At 41.1% G+C, this 19,277-nt stretch overlaps 2 protein-coding genes across 4 annotated transcripts; one reads left to right on the forward strand and one right to left on the reverse strand.

The window, feature by feature from the left end:
* Positions 1-852: 852 nt before the first annotated feature.
* sav1 (salvador family WW domain containing protein 1) lies at positions 853-7,607 on the forward strand. Its single transcript, XM_070920369.1, has 5 exons — positions 853-1,000; positions 2,040-2,531; positions 5,081-5,351; positions 5,621-5,776; positions 5,985-7,607. The coding sequence occupies exons 1-5, from the start codon at positions 907-909 to the stop codon at positions 6,196-6,198; spliced, it is 1,227 nt and encodes a 408-aa protein (XP_070776470.1). The 5' UTR covers positions 853-906; the 3' UTR covers positions 6,199-7,607.
* A 2,850-nt stretch (positions 7,608-10,457) lies between these two features.
* On the reverse strand, positions 10,458-19,277 carry atl1 (atlastin GTPase 1). 3 transcript variants are annotated; one of them, XM_070921009.1, is made up of 14 exons: positions 19,244-19,277; positions 17,351-17,601; positions 16,676-16,810; positions 15,949-16,053; positions 15,205-15,255; positions 14,915-14,971; positions 14,532-14,624; positions 14,247-14,385; positions 12,989-13,116; positions 12,686-12,742; positions 12,311-12,382; positions 11,784-12,215; positions 10,883-10,897; positions 10,458-10,571 (listed from the first exon to the last, which is right to left on the reverse strand). In XM_070921009.1, exons 1-14 carry the CDS (start codon positions 19,275-19,277, stop codon positions 10,458-10,460), a joined length of 1,683 nt encoding a protein of 560 aa, XP_070777110.1. The 3 variants fall into 3 exon arrangements, with proteins under 3 accessions (XP_070777110.1, XP_070777107.1, XP_070777109.1); XM_070921006.1 differs by having other exon boundaries at positions 19,238-19,277; XM_070921008.1 differs by lacking the exon at positions 10,883-10,897.

Raw genomic sequence — 19,277 nt, forward strand, 5'->3', positions numbered from 1 at the left:
GTGAAAACAGGGTAATGTTTGTGATACAGGTATAAATAAATACATGGATTGTGTTTGGTTTGACTGGAATAATTTGTCTCTTCTTGTTTGTTTGTATTTTACTGAAGTACTGTACTTGAGTGTAATTTTAAGGTACTCGTACTTGCATATTTGTTACTGTATACTTCTACTCCAAGTACAAATTGTACTTTTTACTCCATTACAGTTATCTAACAGTTCTAGTTACTAATTATGTTTCATATTATTTGACATACATATAACTGATCATATGCTCCACTATATACAACATTACTCTGCCTAAATGCATGGACTAATTATGTACATGTATTTATAAATCCCTGACAGGAGTCATTCTGCAAAGTATGTTGTTTGCACTTATTTGTGTACTTTTACTCTTGTGACATTGTTAATGTAGTGTTTTTACCTGTAATTAAGTGTTTTTTACAGTGTGGTATTATTTCCACTTTGCTTTTTGAACAGTCTTTGCTAACCTATGTGCAAAGGTTGGATCTCCTAGTCTCAGTTTAGAGTCATGACACATGTACATGTTTGTCCCATTTTCTGTTTACTGTGTGTCATGTGGATGAATGGGCTGTGTTGCTCAGTTGTCAACATTATTTGTGTATCCGCCTGCAGAGGTTGAGTTTCCAGATGGGCAGGGCCGTACAGTAACCATTCCCAGTGAGGATCAGCGGTTGGAGTGCAGCGCTGCTCAGAGCTGACTGAACCACTGGAGGAAACACTCATCCAGTAGCTCAAGTTAGCTGGCTAACTGGCCGCTAGCTAATCTAAAGCTTAAAATGTTTACTTTCCGCGCTTTGCAAGTTGAACGGGATGGTCGCAGAGTCGAGGGATTGTGCCATGACTTAACAGCGCCGTGTTGTTGATGTTTCCGAGCCTTGAGTTATGCTCTCACGAAAGAAAAGTAAAAACGAAGCGTCGAAACCAGCCGAGGTACACGGGAAATATGTGAAGAAGGAAACGTCGCCGCTCCTGCGAAGTAAGCGCAACAAGTTGTTAAGTTAGCCAGCTAGCTCAAGTTAGCACCAGTTAGCCTACTAGCGAAAATGAACTTTAGTGCTAATAAGTAGCAAGCTAACAATTACAAACGGGCTGAAGTGCATGTGTGGAAACATAAAGCCACATTATTGAGCCTCTTGAGCTTGTAACCAACGGATTAATCCCGTTTTTTATACACCGTAACCAAACAAGCTGCTAACCTTGTAGTTCAAGTGCTAGCTAGCTAAATGTTCATCATCTTGCTACATTAACGTCAGCTGCGATGCCAAAGGAAAGTTGAGAGATAACGGTAACTGCTCAGATTGATAGCACTAAAATAAGTATTTTGCTTTTTTATTGCCTTTATTTTTAGGTGTTTCCTGACTCTATGTTCAGTGGAGTGGTTTAATGTTACTGAGAAGTCAGAGTTGTTGCTAGTTAGCTTACATTTGATCATTGGTAGAAATTGAATGAGTGTTGTCATCTGTCCGTGACTTGTTGAATTGTCCTCTGATGTTAAATAGTCTGTTAGAAAGGAAAAATCTCAAGCGCGTAATTTGCGTTATACTGTTAGTATTACCACTTTGTACTTATTAGCAGCTGTTGAAGAAGTATAATAACATTTACTGAAAGTAGCAGTACTATGCTGTTAAATACTACATTGCAAGTAAAGATCCTGCATTCAAACTTTTGACGTTATACAAGTAACTAAAAGTATGAAAGTATTAACGTTTATGATATTGTGTTATTATTAATGATGCATTGAAGTGAAAGTAGAAATGTAATGTAGTTCATGGTGGAGCTAATTTAACTACTGTTGGGCAGTTTAATATACACTTTAACAATAAATCATATTTTATAACATGATCATTTATTTTGTATTACAATTTTTAGAAGAAAAGTACAAGTATCTCCAAACTTTACGTAAGCAAAGTATTGGAGTAAGTGTACTTAGTTACATTCCTCCACTCTCTATTGGTACTGCGTTATTGTGTTGACTGATGTTGACAGTTGCACTTGCCGTGTTTACCTGGTTGCAGATCTTATGCCCTCGTTCATCCGTCATGGACCCACTATTCCCAGACGCACAGAGGTCCCTCTGCCAGACATGGGGCCCTCTGCCTACCCTGTGGCACCCAGCCGGGAGCCTGTGGTGTCCCGCAACAAGAGTTTTCTCCGTACCCCTGTGCAGAGGCCCCCTCATGAGGTGGCGCGCAGAGAGAGCCACCGCATGTCAGCACCTCCATACCTGCCTCGCAGTCTGGGAGACCTGCCCCACGAGTACGGAGGGTCCTCACAGTCCTTCCTCACAGACGTGAGCCCCATGTCTGAGAATGGAGACGCTGCCCGGTATTACTACCCCTCTGAACCTTACTATGACAACCAGCAGCACCAACAGCATCAGCAGCATCAGCCCAGGAGGGTCCCGGACCGCTTTCCTGAGGACTATAGATACTATGAGCACAATGAACACAACTTCCAAAGACTTCCACGACAACACACACCACCAGCTCCAAGCAGACCCCCTTCAGGTAAACATGAAATGTATTTTGCTACTCACTTTTTACAGTATTAGTTTAGATGCTTCTTCTCTATAGGATAGTAAACAAGGGGCAGTGATAAGAAATTGGAAGCAAGAAAGAGTTCCAAATGTGACAAAGATCAGGAATTGTGTTCTTCAACTGCACGCCTGATTTTGGAAAGTACATGGCTGGCAGTCATAATCTCTGGAGGGACTAAAACTGATCTTTTTATGGCTTTTTGTCTGCAAATTCTGAGGTATGAAAGTGGAGCAGTCATGTTTGAGAATGAGTGAAATCACACCAGCAAGTCTACAACTTTACAGTTTTGTCTTTTGGGGAAAAGTTTGAGGAAACGTTGCCAACTTTGGGGTCCCAAGAAAATGTTGCCGTCGAAGTAAAGAGGCTATACTCATGCATGATTGCTGTTTTGAAATGGCAAAGTATTATGGATGGGTTTTGGACCATACATAGGCCACTCTGAAAGGAATGCAAACTATTGGTTGTCACTGAACAGTTCAGAACAATTTTACTTCAGTTTTCCTGAGGAATCAAATATTTTTATCTTTCTGCTCCACATTGTAAACATTAGTATCATGTAAGTGTGTAATTTCCATGAGATTAAATGTTTAGGGGGTCACAGGACTTTTCCAACCCACTCCAAACAATAGAGAACCTTTTATTTTGTGGCTGACTTGTCAACGTCATGTATATGGTCTGGTTTTATGTCAGACCCGCCTATCTCACATCATGGAGTCTTGTTTTGAGTGAAGTTAAACAAGCATTAGGGGCTCTGCATTTTTCACATCTCTGTTTGCTGAATCTTTCTGCCCTCAAACTAGCAATTTGCAGTCTGCCCCCAGTCAAATGTCTCAGCCTCAGACTGCTCACTTCTTTTAATCATCTGTGTACGTAGGTACTGCTCTCTGTATAGTTACATAGCACACGTAAGGTAAATGCACTGGGTGGTAAGCAGAGACGTTTTGGAGGAGTCATCTACCTACAATCAGCTGACACTTCCTTTTTTTATCAGGAACAGCATTATTTTTGTACTATAAACATTTCATTTTCACAAAAATAGTATTAAAGGAAATAAGATGTAGTTTGAAAATAGTCCATGTTTATTTGTAGGGCTTCTTATATAAATTTTCCATTTAGAAAATTGGCAATTTACTAGTGTTTATTTTTAATATAAATAGGTGAACATTGGCTAATCTTTTTGAAAATATGGATAAAAACTGTGTTATACAAACAACATTTGCAGTGCAAACATTGTGTAGTTGTTCACATAGTTCTTTTTTTTTTGTTGATCACACATAATAATCATAGCATTTTTGACACATGGTTAGCAGCTCATTTTTCATTCTGTCCCCATTTTCCTTTTACTTTCTGTTACTTGAAGCATTAAATGTGCTCATTGCAAAAGTACCCCGGTTTCCTGAAACTGCAGGGGAAAGTCAGTCCCACTTTTGAATGCAGGGAAACATAAAATCTGTTTAAAAGAGAAATTGTACGCCGATCTGGTCCTTTTTTTAAACAAATAATTGTTTCTGGTGATTCATACTTTTGGTAATCACTGACTCAATTTCAATTTTATTTCTTTTGCACAACTACGTTGTGAGTCACCAGTTGTAAATATCTGTCTAGTCCTCCTGTATCCAGTGAAATTCCTGTGATGCATTGAGCTTTAAGTCTGCAGCGAGTATGGCTCTCTGCCATTTTTCTGAGGAAAAGGGCAGAGATGATGATGATGAGGTGGTGGAAGAGGAGGAGGAGGAGCGCATTTCTGCGGAGCGCTCGCACATTCCGTCCCTTCACTCAGCAGCTGGCAAAGAGCTCCAGCTCTGTTGCTGTCACTCTCGTGCAGAATTTATCAGATTGTAGCGGCCATTTTACCGAGAAACTTCATTCCCCACACATTCTCCTGAGTTTTCAACCCTTTCTGGGTTCCTCCAGGCTCATTGGTTTTGAGTCATGACAGTTCTCACTCAGTCTAACTCATCCACACAGCTGTTGGCTCGACATTCCTCGCTGACATTATTCACCAATAAAAGTACAGGATGTGTTGAATGAACCCGCACTGCTGTCTGCTCTTACAGAGTGTTTGGGAGTTCAGTGGTTTGTTCTCTTCCGGTGAAAGCTCCTGTGTGTATGCCTGGCCATGCACAGATCTCTGCCTTCCTGTCCAAACCTAACAACACTCCCATTTCCTACCATTCATCCCAAATGATGTCAGTTAGAATAAGATGCTCCGTCACAACAGTCACAGAGTCAAAGGGATTAAGCATCCCTGCATCAGTCATGCTTAAAGAGGTGATTCATTGCATTCCTCCCATATCCTGCACTATGTTCAGTTGCCACATCAGAATGACCTTTTTAAATGCTGTACATTCCTCTCCTTTAAATGACATTTTCCCACACATGCTGTTTTTAAGAATTTTCTCAAACTATTTTTTCATTCCCAGAGGCGCTGTTTGCTGGCAGCTGCTCTGCTGTATGTTTGGTCAGACATCTCTCCCTCTCCCTCTAGGTTTCTAAAAAGAAATGTTTGTTTTCCTCAGGCATAGGTCGAATACAGGCCAAGTCCCTTGGGAACCTCTCTAGTCTAACGGGAGAGGACCTCCCCCTTCCTGCCGGCTGGACCGTTGACTGGACCATCCGTGGCAGGAAGTACTACATTGACCACAACACTAACACTACACACTGGAGCCACCCTCTGGAGAGGGAGGGGCTCCCTCCAGGCTGGGAAAAGGTGGAGTCGGCTGAGTTTGGGGTCTACTATGTGGATCACATCAACAAGAGGGCACAGTATCGTCACCCCTGTGCTCCAAGGTATGTCATCAATGTGAAAAGTGAAAGATCTTGTGTTTTATAAAGCTGCGTTTTTTCCCTTCCACTTATTTTTTATGTCTTTTGAACTCGTCCTCACAGCCCTTAAATGCTACCATTTCCTGGAACAATGAACTCGCTAGAAAAAAGTTTTCCTCTTTTCCTCATTAAAGGTTTGGCCCGGGTTATCAGCACAGTCTTTTGAGTTGCCTGAGTTGGTTTCACACAGATGAAATAAGGTAGAAATATAACATTGCCTCTGTCTGTTCCAGTGTGCCTCGCTATGATCAGCCTCCGCCATTACCACCTCCTGTGGCCTATCAGCCACGACCCGCAGAGAGGAACCAGCCAGTGCTGGTGCCCGCTAACCCGTACCACACGGCTGAGATCCCAGACTGGCTACAGGTGTATGCCCGTGCCCCTCTCAAGTGAGTACTATTACAGCAGCAAATAACAGTCATTTTCATCATCGATTAGTCTGCCAATTCTTTTTTTAGTTTTTAAAATAGTAATATCAGTATCAGCCGGGCTATAGTTGGTGGAATGAGAGGTACTACTAATACCCACTCATTAAAACAGCACCATGGCCGTCCAACACTTTGCAAAGTACCATAAATATCTTCCCTTTTACATCAGGTATGACCACATCTTGAAGTGGGAGTTGTTCCAGCTGGCAGACCTGGACACGTATCAGGGCATGCTGAAGCTGCTCTTCATGAAGGAGCTGGAACACATCGTCAAATCGTACGAGGCGTACCGGCAGGCGCTGCTGTCGGAGGTGGAGGCTCGCAAACAGCGGCAGCAGTGGTACGCCCAGCAGCCCAACAAGAACTTCATAGGGAACATGTGATGTGTATGTGCAGCAGGGACGCTGCCACACCTCTCTGAGGTTTCCACAGTTTGGGAGCGGTCAGGGTTTCTTTTGAAATCATGATTGACTCTTAATTGCATCTTTACCAAACACATCTGTGCCTTTTGCTTGATCCAAATATATCAGCCAGGAAGTCAAGACACACAGGGGGGGCCCCCCTTCTCCCCCATGTGACACTCAATTTATGAATGACCATGAGACTGAAAAAACTCTCCAGTGAAGAAAAAGAACCTATAATGTGCTACATGTGCAGATATTTACAGCCACTGCCCTGGGAACTGAATTGCTGTATGGATTTCTGTTTTTAAGACTGAGAACAGACAAACTATGGATACTTGTTCAAAAACATCCTGAGATTGTGCCTTTTTAATAAAATAAAACGCAGCATTTTTACGATGTCTGCTTATGTTTTGTATACACCAGCTACTCCGTCATTGTTTCCTGTGGGAGAAAATGACCGGCAGCTTCTTCTAATTTGTTTCTGTTTGAAATACTTCATGACTATTTTTTCCTTTTGCTTTGTTACGCTCATAAACTGAAACCACACTCTTTTTCATTAAACAATGAAGTGTGCATTTTTCTTTTCTTTTTTAATTTCCTTTATAAGACAATCCACCAAAACGTTCACAGATATTTAAGTTTTGATATGAAACACGTCTTTATTTAAAGACCTTTTGTTGGATGAAGCATCACATTTGATGCAGTGGTTTGAGCATCTCGTGGCTCTTGGCATTACTGTAAGTCAGGAATATTCTTATTCTGTGTGTTTGTGTGTATAATGAGACATAAATAAGCTACTGGAACTTCATAAAATAGTTCAGAAAACACATTAAGTTTGCCAAACAAGTGCAATTCAACTCCTTGTTTCATTCTTTCTGGGTATTTCATGCCTTGGTAATGCCTTATTTTTATGGACTGACACGTCTCTTCTGTGGAAGAAGAAGTGCTGGTTCTTGGAAGCATATTCTATTGATCACTAATCAATCAGCTCTTAAGATACTCAGAAATGTTTTTGTGCTGGAGGTTTTGAGTCTGGTGCTAGTTTTACTCACCAAAATGAAAAAAGACAAATGTTTTATGGCACTACTACTTTCAAAATATACAACAAAAAACTATGTTCGCAATAAAATAAATAAATGTAAGTATTTAATGGGACCTGCATATGAGAGTGATTACAAATCCAAACATTTCTGAATGTCTTTAAAAGGTGTCTGATTAGGTAACAGTGGAATAGGTTTGTTAAGAACATCTCTTCGACGAGCCCTTCGCTGTGCAAGAAGGTCTCCATCATATCTGTTCACAATGGTGTCATCAGTTTGTACATATATCTGATTTTGTGGATTTCAAATACAGGACATAAGCAATAAAGTCTGCAGTGAAGAAAAATACGATAATTGACCATACAGCCTGTTCACTGTCACGTGGAGCCTTAAACAGACTTCATTTTGAGACACAAAACAGTTAAAGCAGCTATAAGCAATGTTCTTATAATAACAATGTATTAAAGGGGGTCTGGAAGGGGTCGCTTGTAGAACCTGCAGAGAATCATCACCTGAATCCCGTTCAGGACTGTCTCATCCTGTGTGGGGTCCCAGAAGGTCCCGAGAAAAGGGATGAGCGTCTACCAAACCAACCAGCTAGTCTTCATCTTGAAAGTCTTTTCTATTGTAAAACTGAAAAATATTGCATTATTCTGAGAGGAGTTTCTATTATTTAACCTTCCCTCATTGATATAAATACTATAATGCAATACAACACCACAAACTACGTCCTCCAAAATAATCATACAGTTCAAGAAACACCTTTATAAAACAGTGTCATCAAAAACTGAACATCATAACCTTCATGAAGGGAGGATTTATTGCAGGACTTCTTCGCAGTTTTCGTTAAGGGTACCTAATAAACTGGCAAAAACATATTGTAGATTATTTAGTATATCACTAGATTTTCTTGTATGAAGCCTCCAGTGCACAAACACTGAGAATGGACTTTTCAGTGAAGTCTGAGACATCCTGTGAAAATAAAAATATTTGCATATTCATAATTGCTGGATTTTTCAATGAGGGAGAAGCAGTAGATGTAATTTTAAGAATTTTTAACAAGCTAATTGAACTTTTTTTTGTGAAAAAAAACATATACACATCAGACACAGATTATTATTCAATACCAAAGTATTAAAACATGTCTGGAGGGAATCGTTAAAGAAATTACTCAAGTCTAGTTTTCGTTAATTTGGTCCAACTTTATTATTTATTATTTCCTCGTAACTGAAGTTTTGCAGTGTGTGTGCGGAAACTTAGCAGTGTTGCCTTGGAAGAGGCTGATTCATGTGACCTTTCAGTACACTGAGGCTCCCACGATATCCGGAGTTGATTCAAGTGTCGATGGGGGCGGCTTTAGGAATGAATTGTCAAATCCAGGAATAATACGTTTTGAAACATTGTCTCTTCTTTCTTTTTTTAAACAGAGCAAATCTTCCAATTATTATTTAATCTTTAGTGTAAACGCAACACAATGTAAACAAATGCTACTTTTCTGACTTATGAATGGACACTTCAACAGAGTCATGAAGAGATGGGATTTTCAAACCTCACGAATCTTAAACTGGACTTCAATGGTTCTTTGTGTGAAGGCCTCACTGATGTTGATTATACATTGTGGAAGACTCAAGAAGCCACTCTGCTGCCGTGCCTTGAAATTTTCAACCCTTGAGGTCAAACCTCAGTATAAACTTGCTAAATATGCATGACAGTGTTCCTGTACTGTTGGTGACCAGATATACATGGAAAAAAAACATTTCAGCGCTGCAGCTGTACGTGATGCAGACATTTCACAGCGAGCTCTATGATTCTGGGTTATTCAATGAGCTAAAAACAATAACTACAGCAGTTATACAAATGTACAGTAACAGTCTACTAAGCCAACGTAGTCAAACACCAAAAAGTGCTGTCACCAATACAAGCCTTTTGTTTACAAATGCAAGCTGTTTTTGAAACACAAAAAGTGGGGCTGGGGGGGGGGGGGGCTGGCCTCTTTCACCATGCAACAGTTTTTTTTTTTTTTTTTTTACAGATGATTCAACTTAAGTGTGTGAAGATGATGAAAGAGATGTGGAATGAGGATCCCTTTGCAAAGCAGGCCTGTCGCCCCGCCTAATAACATCTAGCTTTGATTCCTCAGTGGCCACAGAATAGCTACATTCCTCGGATTTGCTCGAACATTCAGTGAGAAACACAACAATGGTTTCGCCCACCACCTCTACATCACAATGGAAACCAAACACGCTCTTTCCCCTCAACCTCAAAGACCAAACACGCACACAGAGGATCACTGGGACGCTGCGTAATTACAAAACTGCAAGCAGACTACAAAGTGAGAGATAATGTCAGCTATGCTGTGTAAACTTTGAACTGTGTGTTTTTGTCTTTCCACCCAGTGCTGTTGTTTTAAAGTAAATGTCAGCACAAAGCAACTCCCTGATCTAGACCTCTGTCACAAGTAACACCAACCTCCAAAACAAAACATACTGTATACAACTAATAAAAGTGCCATCGAGTGTCTGCATGTAGCCCGGCTGCAGGAGATGTGAAATCATTTTTACATGTTATGGCACAATACCACTTTGTCACAACCATTAAAACTCAATTGTTTATAAAGTATACCTGGTTTCAGAGCTTAAAGATGACAGACATTAACCACTTACCATGCTGATGATGCTTGTAACGCTTCATTACTTAACATACAGTACATATTTTGTCTTTCAAACATCGCAGATCATAGATATTGTTTCTTATAAACAGCACTAAACTTCAAAGAACGTAACGATCGTCACAAATGGGGATTTCACAGATTTGGCTATACTTTGAAAAACGTCGTCGGAGACAAATGATGGAAAGAAACCCGTCTGATATGAAATCAACAGCTAACTGGAGGTTGGACATGCCGAGGTCTCCTCTGGCAGAGGGCCTGCAGTATCTGTACAGGTGTTATTCTTTTCACAGACAAAAAGTGAGAGACAATGATAAATGGCATCCATCGCTTGAAAGCAGGCACCCACTGAGGAGATGCTCTGACGTTGCCTATACATGAACATTATACAGTCCGTTATTACGTTTAAAGTGGTGGATGTATTGGTGGGCACCAGCCAATACCAGAATAAAAGAGTGCCTGATGGGTGAGGATGTTCCTCCTCCTCCTGTCCAGGAAGTCCCTGCTGTACTCTGTCTTATCTTGTCTTATCAGTCCCTCTTCTTGTCCTGCTCCTCGGCAACCTCGTCCACCTGAGGCCCGGGGAAGGCGTGGTGGTACAGGTGCCTGTGATTGGCTGCTACATTATACAGCTTGTAGAGAGCCTGTGGGGCAGAGACAGAGAGAGAGAGGTGGTCACAGGCAGGGAATTTAACTCCCAAAGATCCCTTCAGATAATGTCAGGGTGGGGATGCAGTTCAGCAATTTTGGGGGTAATGGGCATCAGTAATGTATTTAGCATAAGTTACTGTGAGGATCTAAATGAATTACAGGTTAACATAAGGTTAACATACTGTAGGGTCCCATTAAGATATTGTCATGATATCCACCTTCCAAAAGATTTGGACACAAATTGTGAAACGAGAACTCAATTTTGAGAAAAAGTAAATATTCCCACTTGGATTGCTCCACTTACCTCATTTGTGCTCCCCTGCAGAGGCATTAAAAACAAGAAATATATAGAGAGTGAGCACATACATGCATATATAACGTAAAGCATGTTCAATAACTATTCATTACTGCTGTGATGGATCTGGCCTTACTGCCTCTAACGCTGATGTAAAGGGGATTGCTGCCCTCTAGTGGTTTAAAGATACTGATAAAGACGTGGACAGTGTACAGTATGGTCTGTGCTGTTGATTGTTGATTAATCAATTAGTCAATTAACAGAAAATGAACCAGCATATATCTTATTGACAGGTGAATTGTCGCAGATTTGATGGTTTTCTTATTCTCCTATGATTGTGCAGTGTACTGCAATACATCTGGTTGGACAAAACAAGTAATTTGAACAAGTCAACTTTGGGAAATTGTGATGAGTATTAATTTATTATAATGAGAAAGAAACAGTTTTGGCCAGACTAACCAGATGTTATATCTCCTTCTAAACTACAAAACCCTCAACAGATTGGTACCGCTGTGTATCCAGCGCCTGGTATTAAACCATATATAACAGTACATCTTCATTGCTGGATATCTGGCTCAGTTGAGAATTTTAAATCCAATTCTAAAACACACATATTCTCTCTTTACTATGGCTCTTCTTATTTCTACAGTTTACTGTAAACTTCTTTTTCACTTCAGTATCTCCTATTTTCGCTGTTGATATGTTCATTTCTTGAAAAATGTAATTTAATCTGCATGCAATATACACATTTTGTGCATGTGGCTGTGCACATATAAAGAAGTTTTATCTTTCTGTATTGTGTGCAAAGACTCTTGCTCTTGATTTTGCAATATTAATAACATTTGAACTTGGTGAGTATTGATTCACATATTGATTAAATTAGACAGAATATGTTTATGTTTTCATTTACCTGGTCCCACAGTGCACCAGCCACCTGGTCGATGACGGCGCCGAGTTCTCGGTATTCCCCGGAGTACCGGATGTAGGCCCAGGTGCAGAGAGTGATCAGTGCCAGACCCAGGATCATGTTACACAAGCTGGCAATGATGTCCACGCCCACAAAGCCTGTGATGCCCGCAGCCACGTACATGACAAAGATGACCACGAACAGGGTGGCCGGCGTGCGGGCAGCGTGGAAAATGTTCTTGGAGTCATTGTGCTTGATGTACTGGACAAACACCTCGTCGATTTCTCCCTCCAGCTGCTGCAGGTAGCGGCGGCTGAACTCCTCGCCTCCCATCTTCTTCACGCCCCGAAACACCTGCAGGGCCTCCTCTCTGATGACGCTGTGTCGGGCCTGCAGCTCGCTGGGAGCCAGGAAGGGCCGGTCACCCCCGCAGACCTGGGAACAGAATGGAGAGGGTCAGTGAAGAAGGATCACACAGCTAGTGGACAGGTCGGGATTTTCTTGAAAGTCCTGTTTACATTTCCACCTACCCCCTCCATTTTCTTGTTGTACAGATCCTTTGCGGCCGCTACTGCTGCCAAATTATTCGCCTCTGCTGTGGCCTGAGAGGAAGCAGATGAAAATATAGTGATCATTTATTTTAAGGTACTTTAACTTTATAGATCCCAAGCAGGGAAATGTGTCACAGCCGGGGAAATATAACAACAGATGCTTAGATAAGTAACTTTAAAAACTAGAATAATATACACATTATGTATACATGTGTACAAATAAAGCATGAAAAACTAAAATAAAAGGTACTAAATACTAGATACACTGACAAAAATAGTAAATTTAAAGTGCAATGAGACAAAAGTAGTAAAATATTTTTAATTTCTTCTAGAAAGACGATGAGGAAAATGTACCTGCAGCATGGATTTTGGATGTGGCAGCTCCTCACCTTGGTATATTTTGATGTACGCCTGAAATAAAGGGGCAACAAAAATAATTAAAAGTAACAGAAGTGGTTAAATCATCAAGTAAAATAAATATGTTGGATTTAGACACAGTCGTGTGCAGAAACACAGAGTGGAACAGTTACTAATATACACAATAAAATAACAAGTTTTAGCTATAAAGATAAAATATGTCAAAACTAATATCAGTATTGAAAAGAAAGTACAGTGTTGGCTCGAGTGTTAGATATTAGCGTGGTCCTTTGCTCTGACCTTGAAGTACTCCACCAGGCCTCTGCAGGTGATTTTGCTGCCGTTGATCTCCTTCACGTCGATGTTACGAGGACTGAGCAGCCAGGGGACCAGAACCTTCAGGTTGTTCAAGAAGTCGCCATCGATCTCTAGACGGGGAAGAGAGGCAGCGGCTGGTGAGTGTGCGTGTGTGTGTGTGAGTGTGTGTGTGTGTGTGTGTGTGTGTGTGTGTGTGTGTGAGTGTGTGTGTGTGTGTGTGTGTGTGTGTGTGTGTGTGTGAGTGTGTGTGTGTGTGTGTGTGAGTGTGTGTGTGTGTGTGTGTGTGTGTGTACAGTCTGTGCTGAAGTTCAACAGTGTTTGCTCGGTGACGTTTCTGGTGGTGCATGTGGTGGTCCAGGAAAAGAAATGGGAAAGATCAGCATTTCGGAGCAGCAAACAGTAAGACTCTTAGCGGCTTGTTTCCCCCGGGCGCTGCTCCTGCACCGGCTGTGTGGTTACATATTTATACCTGTTTCTTAGATTTGTAGATATATATCTAACTTAAATACTTCAACCTGTCTGTGTTAACTCAAAACCATAACTTACATCACTTATTTGTATTTCTCACACATAATTCACACATTTTAGTAAGGAGCATTGTAAATGATGCATTTCTGTTCTACCTACACTCACCTATTCCCTAAATGATCTCATTCAAATGTATACATATGTGACTTTTGTGAGTTAATAGCCATGCTAACATGCTAATGTTTAGCAGGTAATAGTTGTTAATCATGTTAGCATGCTAAGTCCTAATTAGCACTAAATACAAAGTACAGCTGAGGCTGTTGAGAATGTCTTTTTGCAAGTATTAAGTACTGTATTTGACGATTTAAAGTTTTGATCTGATGAGAGATGAAAAGTCACAGGATTGCCAAAGTTATTACAGTTTTCCCTACGGGGAACATTAATGTCTGTACCAAATGTCATGGCTATCCTTCCAAAAGACATTTCACAATAAAATCCTCTGGGAATAATGAATGTCTGTAGAAAGTTTCATGGCGATCCGTCCAAATCGTTAGTTAGTCAAGATATTTCAGTCTGAACTAAAATGACAGACATCGCCATCCCTAGTGTGACTGAAATAATTTCATATTGTTTATGTTTAATGTAACCGATAGGCGCAATCCACCCATTTCAAACCTGACTCTGATGATCACTCAAGGTCAGAAACTTTTAACAAGGAACCCTACTGTACATGAAAGACTGAATGAAGCGTTGTAAGACAGAGGATAGGTACCTGTAATTCTCCCGTCAAAGTGTGGGTTGGTGGCCACTTTGAGGCCAGGGTGAGGCATCAGGAAACAGGAGATGTTGGTGAAGCAGGAGTGGATGTGTTTACGCACGTTCTGCAGCTCTTCGTGCTGGTTCTCTGAGATCTACACCGCAAACACGACCACATAGATCACGTTTTATAGTTTGGTTAGTTCGCCTCATGTGGGTTTGTACAGCGATTGTTTAAAACTGCACGTTCAGCATGACAGCAGAGAAAACTGACGTGACAGGACTGGAAGTGAGAACTGACCTTCAGTCTCTTCTCGAGGAACTTCATGCCTCCCTCCTGTCCGTAGGGAAACTCATACGGAAAGCTCCAGTCTCGAACCAGGAAAATCATGGACTAAGAAAAAAAAAAAAAGCTACCATGTGTTGATGATATCTCGTACCGTACATTACGATCAAATAGTATAATTCACTGCCTTTTTGTTGCAGACACCTTCTAATCTTTTCCTGTGATTATCTAAACTTTCCATTGCTCACTAAATTTCCTTACATAACAAACCTCAATCCAATATTTCAAGATGATTAAAACAAACAGCAATAAACATAATAATTTCCAAATGTCATTTCCTACCATTTGGATGCAATCAGTTAAAAATCCATCCAGCAAGTGAAGATGATATACAGTACCTGGAATGGTTTGAGGAAAGTCTCCTCCATAGCTAGTCTGCCGTACTCTGTGAAAAGCTGAAACAACATGGATGTGAAATGTTGTGATTAAGTCTCACCGTCATTTTTATAAACGATCAACAGGAGTGTGACCGCTAGGATGCTTAAGAAAGCATCTACAGGAGCACATGAATTCAGATTCGAATATGTGTAGAAGTCTGTTCACAGGATTTATGTTTCTGCTAGAAGTCAACTCATATATCTAAATGCTAATATACATGTCAGTGATGCTTTAGTGTTGACAGCGTTACCTGCAAGTGCTGAAGGTCGTCCTCTTGTACATTCTGCGAGATGTTGTAGACCTAAAAACATCCGTTTATAGTATCATTTCTTTAAAGCACTTCCACATGGAAGTATGTAGTACATCTATTTAATAAAACCATCATGGTGAGTGAAAACAGAGGAACATAACAGTCAAAGAACAAACAAGACTGAACGTCTACAGCCACGGCTCTGTGAGGTGTTTTGAGCTAAATGCTAAAATGCTCACAATGACAATAACATGCTCATGTTTAGCAGGTATGATGTTCACCATGTTCACTGTCATGTTAGCATGCTAACATTTGCCAATTAGCAGTAAACACAAAGTGCTGCACAGCTGAGCCTGATGGGAATGTCATTCGGTTTGGTCACAAACCAACAGTATTGGACAAATTCAAATTCTGACCTGCTGTTGGTGCTAAATTAAATACAAAGTGTTGACAATTCATCCTAAAGGGGGACATGACTGTGTGAACCAAATTTCATGGAAATCCATTCAGTAGTTGACATTTCACTCAAAACTACAAATGTCAACCTCATGGTGGCGCTAGAGGAAAAGTCAGAGGATCACCAAAGTCATTAGGACTCATTCTCAGGGGACCATGACCACAACAATAGCTGTTGAGATATTTCAGTCTGGACCAACGTTATGCAGTTATGCTAGCTCGGCTAAAAATATAAACCTATTCATTCACATAAACATACAATATTACTAAAGACTAAAGTCACTGTACCTGCATGGAGCTGATCATGGTGCTCAGCGCGAACACAGTGGCTGAATCCCTCAGTGTCGACTGGCTATCAAACGTGCCTTGTGTGTCCATTAGCAATACAGCGACCTGTGAAAAGACACAAAGACTCTGAGCAGCGCTGCGAGGTGAAGCTAGTGCGCTGAGGAAAGTGAGATGTAGCAGAGTGTGTGGGGGATTAGAGAAGTGCTGCAACTCCTTCATGTAGGCACTGAAAATGAGTAAGGAACCATCTGAGCTCAGTTTGGTTTTGAATGGAGATTTAAACGGAGAAAAGCTCTTGAACGAGTCAAATCTACTCTGACTCTTAAAAAAACACATACAACATAAGTACAATTAGGATCAAATTTAAAGCTGACAACCAGCAGCACTCTGGCTATTGGTCTGCTTTGTTGCTGCCTTCTGTGACTAAAGATGAGAGACATTTGGCTGATGCAGGCGTAAAAGAAGCTAGTTAGAAGTGTTTCTATGCATAAATGGCTTCTCTCAAGTTAACCGACCAAAGTGTGGTTTCACGGGGCAGCTTGTAAGTGTGAGTGTGTGTATCTATATGAATATAAAGGCTTACGCAGACCTGTTGCCAAGATGAATAAAAATATAAAAAAGGTAGTGTAAAAGGTTAATAAAGTATCTGTGTCATATTTAATTATGTCGCAGTGTATCTGGTTGCATTGTAATAGTCTACTTTATGGTATACAGTCACAGACTTCACCTTTCTGCCGTCTGGCTTGTCCACGAGGAAGACCTCACTCCAGATCTGGATCCCGGTGGTCTCCCTCTCCGAGCCCCCCCTCCAGGAGAAGCCGGTCAGAGGCTCGTCTGCATCTCCGAGCCAGCTGTCAGACGCCTGAGCACAACGGGATCAGAAGTGTTAGTACAATGGATATCTTCTTTTAATGAAATGTGGGATATTTGGTCAGTATGTGGTCTGCTGCTTTACAGCATTACTGTTAGATTATTTTATTGTTAATTGATTTGAATTTATTTATATGAATTTATGTACTGCATCCTGTTATTTTCTTGCCACCTTTTCAAAAAAATGTGATACGTCTCATATTAAATGTAGTTTTTTAAATATCCAATCATGAGCTAAATCACAGACCTTTCCACACTGACAGGATTGGATTTCTTTGAGAGAAGAATGAATATAATCTTTTGCATGAAAACAGAATATCAGGAAAATATTTAAATATAGACATTGGCAGCCTCAGCAGAAAATTACTGGTACGGCTTTTGGTCAAACTCCAATTTCCAAAAGTCTTTTAAACATGCAGCCGTCACATTGAAAGTTTTCCTTCGAACAGCAGAAAAAATTATTAGTGTTACATTTTTGAGGTTGGAGGACCAAAGTCAAAATCCAGATTCAAGCACAGAACCAGATACTTACGTGGTTGTACATGTAACGCAGCATGAAGTCCATGAGGAAGGACTTGCCCTTGCGGAAAGCTCCGGCCACAGAGATGGCCACCACCTCGCGGTCTCTGACTTCCTCCGCCAGCAGGATGCGGCTCAGCGCCGCCTCATCCAGCTCGAAGGTGTGGTCGTCTTTGACCAGCAGCACCTGCACGGGCCGGGCTCGTCCGTCCGGCTCCTCCTCCTCTGAGCTCCAGTCATACACATTTTTGTCACCGAGGGACCCTGGAGGACAAAACAGAGGGGGGGGGGGGGGCATTCAAATAATGTAGTATTGCTCTGGAGGAGAAGGGGGAAGACCCTGAAAGGGGGAAATGATAATGTTGATGATGAGTATTTTACCTGCTGATATTTTTCTACATACTTACAGCACTAACACCACTGGAAAGTCAACTACAATGTTATAACAATGTTATATGAGCGAGAGAACATCCAGAACTTGTTCACAGTGATAAGACGCAAACTTAGTGGTCCATTAAGGGAGGAAACAGGAAAGGTGAATCCATTATTCCGTCCTGTTAGCCCCAGATCAATAGCAAGCTTGTTAATACTAATAATGAATCACGCCATGCTATCCATCCCATCTGTTTGTGTCCAATGAGATCATGTGCATTCAGAGCTTTCCAGGCAGTGACTCAGTGTGTTTCCAATCTCTGCTGTCTCATGTAGAGCGTGCAAGCTGCATGACTGTCCTGGTGCAGAGATTGGGGGAGTTTTAGCTTCCAAATCCCATTCATGTAATGTATGCATTATGCTGCAACAAACCTGTGTCTCACCATGTACGTTCTGCAAAGCACAAAATGACTTTTGGAGTCACTCACTCCAATCTGTGTGGCTGAGATGTTCAGTTGAGGATGTAATTGCAAGTAAAGCATGAGTCTTATGAAGGCACTGTGGCAGATTACGGAGTATCGGGCAAAATTTGGGAGCATGCTAAAAGATTTATGCAGGGTGCCAAGAATGCACCGTGAATAATTTAAGGAGGAATCATCCAAGGTTTCCTCTCAGGCCTGAAGAGGACTGTCAGTTTGACTTCACATCGCCTGCAAAGGCCTCACCCGGGCCCGGCACGAGCCTGCCTGGTTAACCTGATCATGTTGCTGCCGTCAGAAGCACTGTCTGCTCAAAGTGGGTCAGACCAGATAAACTCTCCAATGACACACAGCAGCATTTTCCCTCTTTTCTTAAACCTTGATACAACCATCCAGTCTTTTTTTTTTCTTTCCAGTGTTTAAAGTTAACATGGACCATAGAGTGATGTCAGTGACAATCAGGATGCTGGTTGTCATCATAATCGTGGTGGTGGAGGTGATAATGGTGATAGCAGTAATGATTAGTATAAAGATGGTGGTGATGAAACTAGTGACAGGCTATTTACTGATGCAATATTACATAATTGGATGCCAGATGCACCACAGACCATTACGAGAGGCTCAGTGTGAAAAACACAATAAAACCAGAAGGTTATTCTCAGGCCTTTAGGGGCCTGAACCGCCCCATCAGAGTATTTCCTGTATGCTGACAGCATCTTTCACCACAGGTTTTAATGGTAAAACATATATTATTATATATCATTTATATATATTTGTTAAATGTCTGTTGGCGTATGCTTGATTGACCGATATCCATGCAATGACACACAGAAAAAAACGGTGTGTTTCTCGTTAGCAGTAACATTAGATATTATCCAGATCAAAATAAATACACATTGATCATAATTTTGTCGAAACGAAAATAAGCCCTTCATGATGGAGTCTAGAATAAACATCTAATTGGCTGCATTGCTTACACCCTCGCCTCGACAGGAACACAAAAAAAATGTGCGTCAAGGAAAGCATGAAATATCAAATATTGTACGTACACTCACCCCAGCTGTCTCTGTCTTTACGGTGTTTCGCCAT

The sequence above is a fragment of the Enoplosus armatus genome, chromosome 15 (assembly GCF_043641665.1).
Source record: "Enoplosus armatus isolate fEnoArm2 chromosome 15, fEnoArm2.hap1, whole genome shotgun sequence".
NCBI lineage: Eukaryota > Metazoa > Chordata > Actinopteri > Centrarchiformes > Enoplosidae > Enoplosus > Enoplosus armatus.